Source organism: Podarcis vaucheri (assembly GCF_965113315.1).
Source record: "Podarcis vaucheri genome assembly, chromosome: 2".
NCBI classification, from domain to species: Eukaryota; Metazoa; Chordata; class Lepidosauria; order Squamata; family Lacertidae; genus Podarcis; species Podarcis vaucheri.
Window position 1 is genome coordinate 112624303 of NC_138760.1, and position 8364 is coordinate 112632666.

The window sequence follows — 8364 nt, forward strand, 5'->3', positions numbered from 1 at the left end:
CACATGAAATTTGGCTCTGGGGTTTGTTTTTTGTTCTCTCCATTTCCATATTTTACTAATTTATTCAAGCGTTCTCACTAGAAACTTAAGGAGATAAAACAAGGCATAGTTTTCTTTTCAGGAAAAATAATAACCCCCCCCCCCACTACAAATGAAAAACAAACTCAGGCGAACTCCCAAGTTGCTGCCCACCTCCCCTAACACTAGACATTTTGCTACAGGGCAGGCTGCCCCCCCCTTTCCCCCTCCAACGTGGGGGCCGCTTTTGCTTCCGATCCGTTAAGCAGCGCAATAAGCGGTCCCTGTGAACCCAGTCTGTCCATCACCCGCTGCAGTGATGGGGTCCAGCTGCCGCAACAGGCGGGAGAATTTTTTATGCCGGCGCCAATGGCGGGGACACGGTGGGTCGGAGCATAGGCTCCATAGGCACCACACTGGCATCCGGACTCCAAGTCACAAAAGCAGCAAGGCGAGAAAGAAATCTTGGCACCGAGTCCGTAACAAAACCCCGCACTGGGAATCAACTCTGGGGGGCTGAATCCTCAAGCTCCTAAGATCCAAAGGATCCCCAGGAAAAAGACTGAGCACCCAAAAAAGCAGACCGAGTGGAAGAGACTGGCATGTCCAAAGTGCTTCTCTCCCGGGTGAAGGGTGGCGGATGGAAGATTCACCCATAGCTTCAGGCGCGGCTTAGCTCTCAGGAGTCTGCTCCCGAGTAGATCAGCTGAGTCGGGAAAGGCTCGGCTGGACCGTCCGTTTCCTCGTCGCCCCAGAAATAGGTGACGAGGTTGTCAGAATCCAAGATGGTGGCGGGCATACTGTTCGCTTTGACGGGGTTGAAGGGCACCCCGGGGTGCGCCTTGTGGTGGTGCCTGGCCAGGTGGCTCCGCTGGACGTAGCCCTTGTCGCAGTGGGGGCACATGTAGGGCCTCTCGGCCTGGTGAAGCATCTGGTGCCGGGTCAGCGTGGACTTGACGGCGAAGCTCTTCCCGCAGATCTCGCAGTGGTAGGGTTTCTCCACCATGTGGATCCTCTCGTGGCGGCAGAGCTTTGACATGGAGCAAAAGCCCTCGCCGCACATGACGCACCGGTACGGCCGCTCGCCCCGGTGCATGCGCAGGTGGCGGTTGAGGCTGCCGCTGTGCGCGAAGGCCTCGCCGCAGTCGGGGCAGAGGTAGGGCCGCTCCTCCACCATGGGGGGCATGGGGTAGGGGAACGGGCCCGGGAACATGTAGGGGAAAGCCTCCTCCCACAGGTCGTCCTTGTAGGGGCCGTCCTCCTCCCGGTGGCTCCGCTGGTGGCGGGTGACGCTGGTACTGCGGGTGAAGCTCTGCCCGCAGTCCGGGCACTTGTAGGGCTTCTCCCCCGTGTGGGTCATCTGGTGGGTGAGGAGGTTCAGGTTGAGGCTGAAGCTGCGCCCACAGTCGAGGCACGAGTAGGGCTTCTCCCCCGTGTGGGTCCGCCAGTGGCGCGTCAGCGTCGACTTCCGGTTGAACACCCGCCCACACTCGGTGCACGGGTACGCCCGCCCCCCGGGGTAGAACTGCTGCTGGAAGGACGCCTCAAAGGCGTCGCCCAGGCTGTCGATGGACATATCCCAGTCCTCCTTGGGGTAGTTCCCTGGGTACATGGCCGGCTTGAACGGGCTCTCCCACATCGGGTAATCCTCAGCGCCCTGGGAGAGGCTGGCTTCCTCGGGGTCGTCGAAGATGCTGAAGTGCAGCTCCACCTGCTGGTTGGAGGCCTCCTGCGCAGGGGCCTCGCCTTTGGTTTCTCCTTCCGGCCGGCCTTCAGCCGGGAGGAACAAAGGCTTCGCTGCCTCCGACGGCGGGCTGAGCTTCCTGCTCCAGGGAACGGGCCCGTCCCACGGGCGCTCGGGGTAGCCGGCCTGTAGGGGCTCGTCCGGCCTGACCTCGCTCGCGCAGAGCTTCCCCTCAGAGATGCCCCCTTCCGACTCCTCAAGGATTGTGAAATGAAGCTCCACCTGCTGCCCGGGGCCTTGCGGAGAGTACGCCTCTGCCCGCCTCTCTCTGGCTCCCCGGTCAGGGTGTGGGAGGACCTCCTGGAGTTCTGGGGATGGGGAACGTGACTGGTCAGAGTAAACAGAGTCATCGTCGAGCTCCGGCTGGCGGGAGTCAGCGGGCTGCAGCTCAGCATCGATCTCGCAGTGCCAGAGCTTCCCCTGCGAAATGCCGCCTTCGGATTCTTCCAAGATGGTGAAGTGCAGTTCGACTTGGGGCCCAAAGTCCTCCTCCTCCTCTTCTTCCTCCTCCTGAAGAGTCTTTCCTTTTGGGTCCTTCATTGTTCCATCACCTGCTGGGGTAAACAAGGAGAGTCCAGAAGTCAAGTCATATTCACAACTATACTTCCTGAAATCAGTGCTTCCCAAACTTGAGTCTCCAGCTGTTTTTGGACTACAATTCCCATCGCCCCTAGCTAGCAAGACCAGTGGTCAGGGATGATGGGAACGGTAGTTCGAAAAACAGCCCGAGACCCAACTTTGGGAAACACTGTTTTAGATTGCTCAGGATAATCGGTGCTGTTTTGCTGAAAGACAACCCATTGCTGCATGGCAGAGGAACCTCCAGATGTGGTCCTGTAGCTTCCAGATGTTACTAGACTGCAGCTCCCGGCATCCCCAACCATTGGCCATACTGGCCAAGGGCTGATGGGAGTTGCGGAGGCCAACAACATCTGGGCTGCCACACACTCACCATTCCTGGCTCATGGCGATGGATGTTCATGGCTCAAACGCTTTAACCAACGTGCCATCGTAGAGATCAGGGACCATACAGTGGTACCTCGAAAAACGCGCAAGACGAAAGAGTTTTCCATTTTTTGAGTCGTTCCGCAAGACGAATTTCCCTTTGGGCTTGCTTCGCAAGACGAAACGTCTTGCGAGTTCTTGCGAGTTTGTTTCCTTTTTCTTAAAGCCGCTAAGCCGTTAATAGCCGCTAAGCCGCTAATAGCCGTGCTTCGCAAGACGAAAAAACTGCAAGACGAAGAGACTCGCGGAACAGATTAATTTCATCTTGCAAGGCACCGCTGTACATGGTTCTCTCTAGATGTTAAGACTTTCAGCCCCAGCTAGAATAGGCAATGGTCAAAAAGATTTTTTTTGTATGGAATAATAGCCGCCCGGATGTTACTAGCCCAGAGATGGAAGGACGACAAGGTCCCTACCAGAGAGGAATGACAAACTAAGCTGATGGACTATGCCGAAATGGCCAAACTGACCGGAAAACTCAGAAACCAAGAGGACAAAAACTTTATAAAAGAATGGAAAAAAATTAAAGTTATTTAGGAGACCACTGTAAGCAGATGGAAACATACCTGAAGGAGCGTCTCCATCCACATCGTTCTCCCTGGACACTGAGGTCCAGCTCCGAAGGCCTTCTGGTGGTTCCTTCACTGCGAGAAGCGAAGTTACAGGGAACCAGGCAGAGGGCCTTCTCGGTGGTGGCGCCCACCCTGTGGAACGCCCTCCCATCAGATGTCAAAGGAAAAAACAACTACCAGACTTTTAGAAGACACCTGAAGGCAGCCCTGTTTAGGGAAGCTTTTAATATCTGAAGGACTATTGTATTTTAATATTTTATTGGAAGCCGCCCAGAGTGGCTGGGGAAACCCAGCCAGATGGGCAGGATATGTATAAGAAATTATTATTATTATTGTTATTATTGGCAGGATTTTGATTTCGCTTGTAGTCTAACAAATACCCTAGACAATACGGATTGATATAAAAGTTAGAGTATGGAAGAATATGCAGTTGTAAATGTTCAAAATGGGACCCCATGGAGGGAGCGGGGGGAAGTCGCAAGATTTGGAGGGATCTCTGTATATAGATTTATACAGTGGTACCTCGGGTTACATATGCTTCAGGTTACATACGCTTCAGGTTACAGACCCCACTAACCCAGAAATAGTACCTCAGGTTAAGAACTTTGCTTCAGGATGAGAACAGAAATCGTGCAGCAGCGGCGCAGCGGCATCAGGAGGCCCCATTAGCTAAAGTGGTACCTCAGGTTAAGAACAGTTTCAGGTTAAGAACGGACCTCCAGAACAAATTAAGTTCTCAACCCAAGGTACCACTGTATTTGGATTTTTAGAACCTTGTATTTGTAAAATCAAATAAAAATGATTTCAAAAAAAGAGAGGAACAGCCAATGGCCAGGGATGACGGGAGAAACATCTGGGGGAAACCATATCAGCCACCCCTGCAATGGATGTTGCCGGACTACAACTCCCATCATTCCCAACCGTTGGCTATGCCGACTGGGGATGATGGGATTTGGAGTCCAACACCTTCCTTGCTGTCATCATGTGGCATCAGATTATGGAGGGTGCATGCATGTTGAGAGGCCAGCAAGATGAGCGATAAAGTCTCAACATCTGTGATCTCCCCCAATGTCTGGCCCATGAGAAAACATCTAAAATAAATAATAATAATAATAATAATAATAATAATAATAATAATAATAATAATTTATTATTTATACCCCGCCCATCTGGCTGGGTTTCCCCAGCCACTCTGGGCGGCTTCCAACAGAATATTAAAATACAATAGTCTATTAAACATTAAAAGCTTCCCTAAACAGGGCTGCCTTCAGGTGTCTTCTAAAAGTCTGGTAGTTGTTTTTCTCTTTGACATCTGGTGGGAGGGCGTTCCACAGGGCGGGTGCCACAACCAAGAAGGCCCTCTGCCTGGTTCCCTGTAACGTGGCTTCTCGCAGCGAGGGAATATAGGTACAATGGTGCCCCGCAAGACGAATGCCTCGCAAGACGGAAAACTCGCTAGACGAAAGAGTTTTCCGTTTTGGAGGTGCTTCGCAAAACGAATTTCCTATGGGCTTGCTTCGCAAGACGACAATGTCTTGCGAGTTCCTGCTGGTTTTTTCCCCTTCCCCCCCTTTTTCTAAGCCGCTAAGCCGCTTATCAGCTGATCCGATCAGCAGATAAGCCGCTAAAAGCCTCTAAAAGCCGCTAATAGCGCTAGACCGCTAATCCATCAATGGGCTTGCTTCGCAAGACAAAAAAACCGCTAGACGAAGAGAATCACAGAACGGATTCTTTTCGTCTTGCAAGGCACCACTGTATTTCGAAGACTTTGAGCCTCTAACACAAAGTGGCATAAAACACACACGTGCTAATTTACATTTAAATATGCAAATGTTGGCTGACTTTCAGATTGGGGTAGGAAGATACCCCTGTGGCACTCGCTGTCAGGGCTTAATTTGCCTGATGAAGAGGGCAGGTGGTTGGGGTGTCTTTGGAATGGCACTCTGCAGTGTACAGAGCCCACTGTAAGCAAAGACGGAACATAGGAAGCTGTCCTATACTGAGTCAGCCCATTGCTCCATCTACCTAGCGCTGCCTACACTGGCTGGCAGCAGCTGCCCAAGGACTCAGGCCAGGCAGACTCCCAAACCTACCTGGATTGAACCTGGGACTTTTTGCATGCGAGGCAAGAGTCACAAGATCAAGCCCGGTTTGTGTAGATGCAGATTTGGTTGTGCAACAGACATAGCGTGAGTTCAAAAAGTTCCAGGAAAGGAAACCCTGATATTGTGGGGAGCAGCGCAATGGAGATATTAACTAGCATGCATCAGCAGTATGAAAAGAAAGGAAAGCCTTAACCAGAGGCTGCAAATGAAGCTGGCAGCGTCATATTGCAGGGAAATGTTTGAAATGGTACGCTGGGCAAAACGAACCCTTGGTCTTGATCCTGCAGGGCTCTCCTGTTGGCAGCCAACCTGCATTATGGAGAATAGGATGAAAAACAGGATGCCTCTTTTGGAGTTTGCTACTCGCAGAAGGTCAGCGGTTCGAATCCCCATGACAGGGTGAGCTCCCGTTGCTCAGCCCTGCTCCTGCCAACCTAGCAGTTCGAAAGCACGTTAAAGTGCAAGTAGATAAATAGGTACCGCTCCGGCGGGTAGGTAAACGGTGTTTCCGTGCGCTGCTCTGGTTCGCCAGAAGTGCTTAGTCATGCTGGCCACATGACCCGGAAGCTGTACGCCGGCTCCCTCGGCCAGTAAAGCGAGATGAGCGCTGCAACCCCAGAGTCGTCTGCGACTGGATCTAATGGTCAGGGGTCCCTTTACCTTTACCTTACTCTTGCTGCACCAAGAAACCCCTGTCTCAAATCCTGGAGAGCTACTGCGAGTCAGTGTAGGTGATATTATTGATTGATTGATTTTGATTGAATTTATATACTACCCTATACCTGGAGGTCTCGAGTCAGTTTGCAAAAAAGATCACAATATATAAAATAAAAACAAAAACAGTAATGCAATAATACCCTCAACCCCAATGGTCTGACTCGCTGTAAGGCGAGCTCCTGTATTACTGCAGCACAATTCTTGGACCGTGTGGGTCATTTGCAAATGTATTTTCTCCCGCAGATGCATCTCAGTCTCACAACTGGGAAGGGGTTTTACTTTTGGACACCACAGGCAAAAGGTAAGTCATGGGACGGACACACCCACAAAGCAAAATCCACATTGCGGATCTTATTCTTATTCTTTTTGCAAACCGCTTTGTGAGGCTTCATTACGATCAATCGGTCTATCAATTTTGCGAAATAACAACGATTTAAAAGAAAGCCACACCTTTACTGAGCTAGCGCACTCCCAGGTGACCACGCGGGGCAGACTGTTTAAGCAAGCAATGCTTTATCGCGGCACCGATACCCAGAATAAATGGAAATGCAGAAGGCAAAAGCAGAACTCACAAGCTTGCGATCCTAACCTACCAACACAATTGCACAAGTAAAAAGGAAAGCAACAGGAAAAACATGCACACAAACGGTCAATCGTATCCCCCTTTTTTTTTGGGGGGGAAGCAAAGTTCCTGGTCTTGCAAGTGCTCTGCATCTCACACCAACCCCAATTCACACCAAAGCACAAATACCCAATTCTGCATTGAAAAATAACCCTTGATTAAGCAGGTGTTGATCAGGGAGCCTGTTTCAGCCTGCCAATTAACTTTTCTGAAGTAATTAGCTTGGCTTGGCTTTATGCAACTGCGAGGGCTTTCGAGGGGGGAATCATCTAGCCTGGAGGGACTGCTCAAGTTACCCCACCCACGCCAACACCCACCCCATTAATACTCTCCTGGGTCGTCCCCCCCCCCGCAATGCAGGTAGGACTTTGGTCTACTAAGGTTCTTTGTGCAAACAACAGACAGAATCAAGAGTTGCATTTCTTAGAACAGTCTGGATTTTAAGCCATCTCTAGGCCTCATGATTATTGCACACATTTGAAAATGTGCACGGCCTGTTGCGTCTCCCTCTTTCGGGCCCCTAAGCCTCCCCACAGAAACCCGAAAGCCAAGGCAAATATTTTAAAAATGAAGACTGTGCAACACACCTCCTTGCTTGGCTGAATTAACGCTCAGGCCTCCTGCCTTCAAGAGTGAGGATGCTGACACACCCAACTATTTAAACTAACTCCAGGAAAGAAGCCTGGGAACTGTAGTTCTGCAAGGGGTGAACTGCAGTTCTCGGGATTCTTGGGGGAGGAAATGCGCTTTCAATGTACGCATGCCTTAGACCAGGCTTCCTCAAACTCCTGATGTTTTTGAGACTACAATTCCCATCATCCCTGACCACCGGGCCTGCTAGCTAGGGATCATGGGAGTTGTAGTGCCAAAACTTCTGGAGGGCCGAGTTTGAGGAAGCCTGCATTTGAGACCCATTTGAGGACTCTGTCTGCCACCCCTTCTGGGGTGTCACCTCACCCAACTCTGTGCATCCCACCCAGTAAAAACTTGCATACTGCCTCTGATGGCGGAGGTGGAAAAAGCAATGTTTAATTGGAGTTTGCATCTTTCCTCTTCCCTCCAGGTCCCCCTTTCCTTTTGTGCCCTGACTTTTCAACTGCAAGACTGCAGGAAGGGGCTTTGCCTTGCGGATTGCACACAAGCTACTGGGGGAGCCTTTTGGGCTGAGGAGTGGGGATCCAAACGCCCTAAATAAATTAACAATGCAGATCATACGCAACCTTCGCACCCCAAAGCATGTGAAATCCCACCCTAGAGGAAAAAATGCTTTGCAAGGGGAGGGGGAAACGGAGGTCCCTCGCTCATCCAGACTCCTCAGAGGGGCATGTCTCCTAAACACTCCCTTTTCACATAAGATGTGATGGGGGAACCTCTGGCCCTCCAGATGTTGCGGAATGCCAACCCCCCACTGTCAGCCCTAATCGCCAGGGAGGTCGGAAGCTGCAGTAGCCTAACACGAGGGTCCTTACCCCCGTTCCATCCAGTATATTATCCTTCGGATAAGAGACCCAGCCCCTTTTCCCCAGCCAGACTTTGAAAACAGCACGATTAAGCAAGCCAGAGAAGCGGAGGGAGGGGAAT

General features: G+C 51.3%; 1 protein-coding gene across 3 annotated transcripts; it reads right to left on the bottom strand.

Moving 5' to 3' along the window:
• LOC309524854 (uncharacterized protein) lies at positions 1-7092 on the bottom strand. 3 transcript variants are annotated; one of them, XM_082209986.1, is made up of 2 exons: positions 6809-7092; positions 1-2313 (listed from the first exon to the last, which is right to left on the bottom strand). In XM_082209986.1, exons 1-2 carry the CDS (start codon positions 6873-6875, stop codon positions 698-700), a joined length of 1683 nt encoding a protein of 560 aa, XP_082066112.1. In that variant the 5' UTR covers positions 6876-7092; the 3' UTR covers positions 1-697. The 3 variants fall into 3 exon arrangements, with proteins under 3 accessions (XP_082066112.1, XP_082066111.1, XP_082066113.1); XM_082209985.1 differs by having other exon boundaries at positions 1-2316; XM_082209987.1 differs by lacking the exon at positions 6809-7092 and adding an exon at positions 6612-6802 and having other exon boundaries at positions 1-2316.
• Between the last annotated feature and the right edge of the window lie 1272 nt (positions 7093-8364).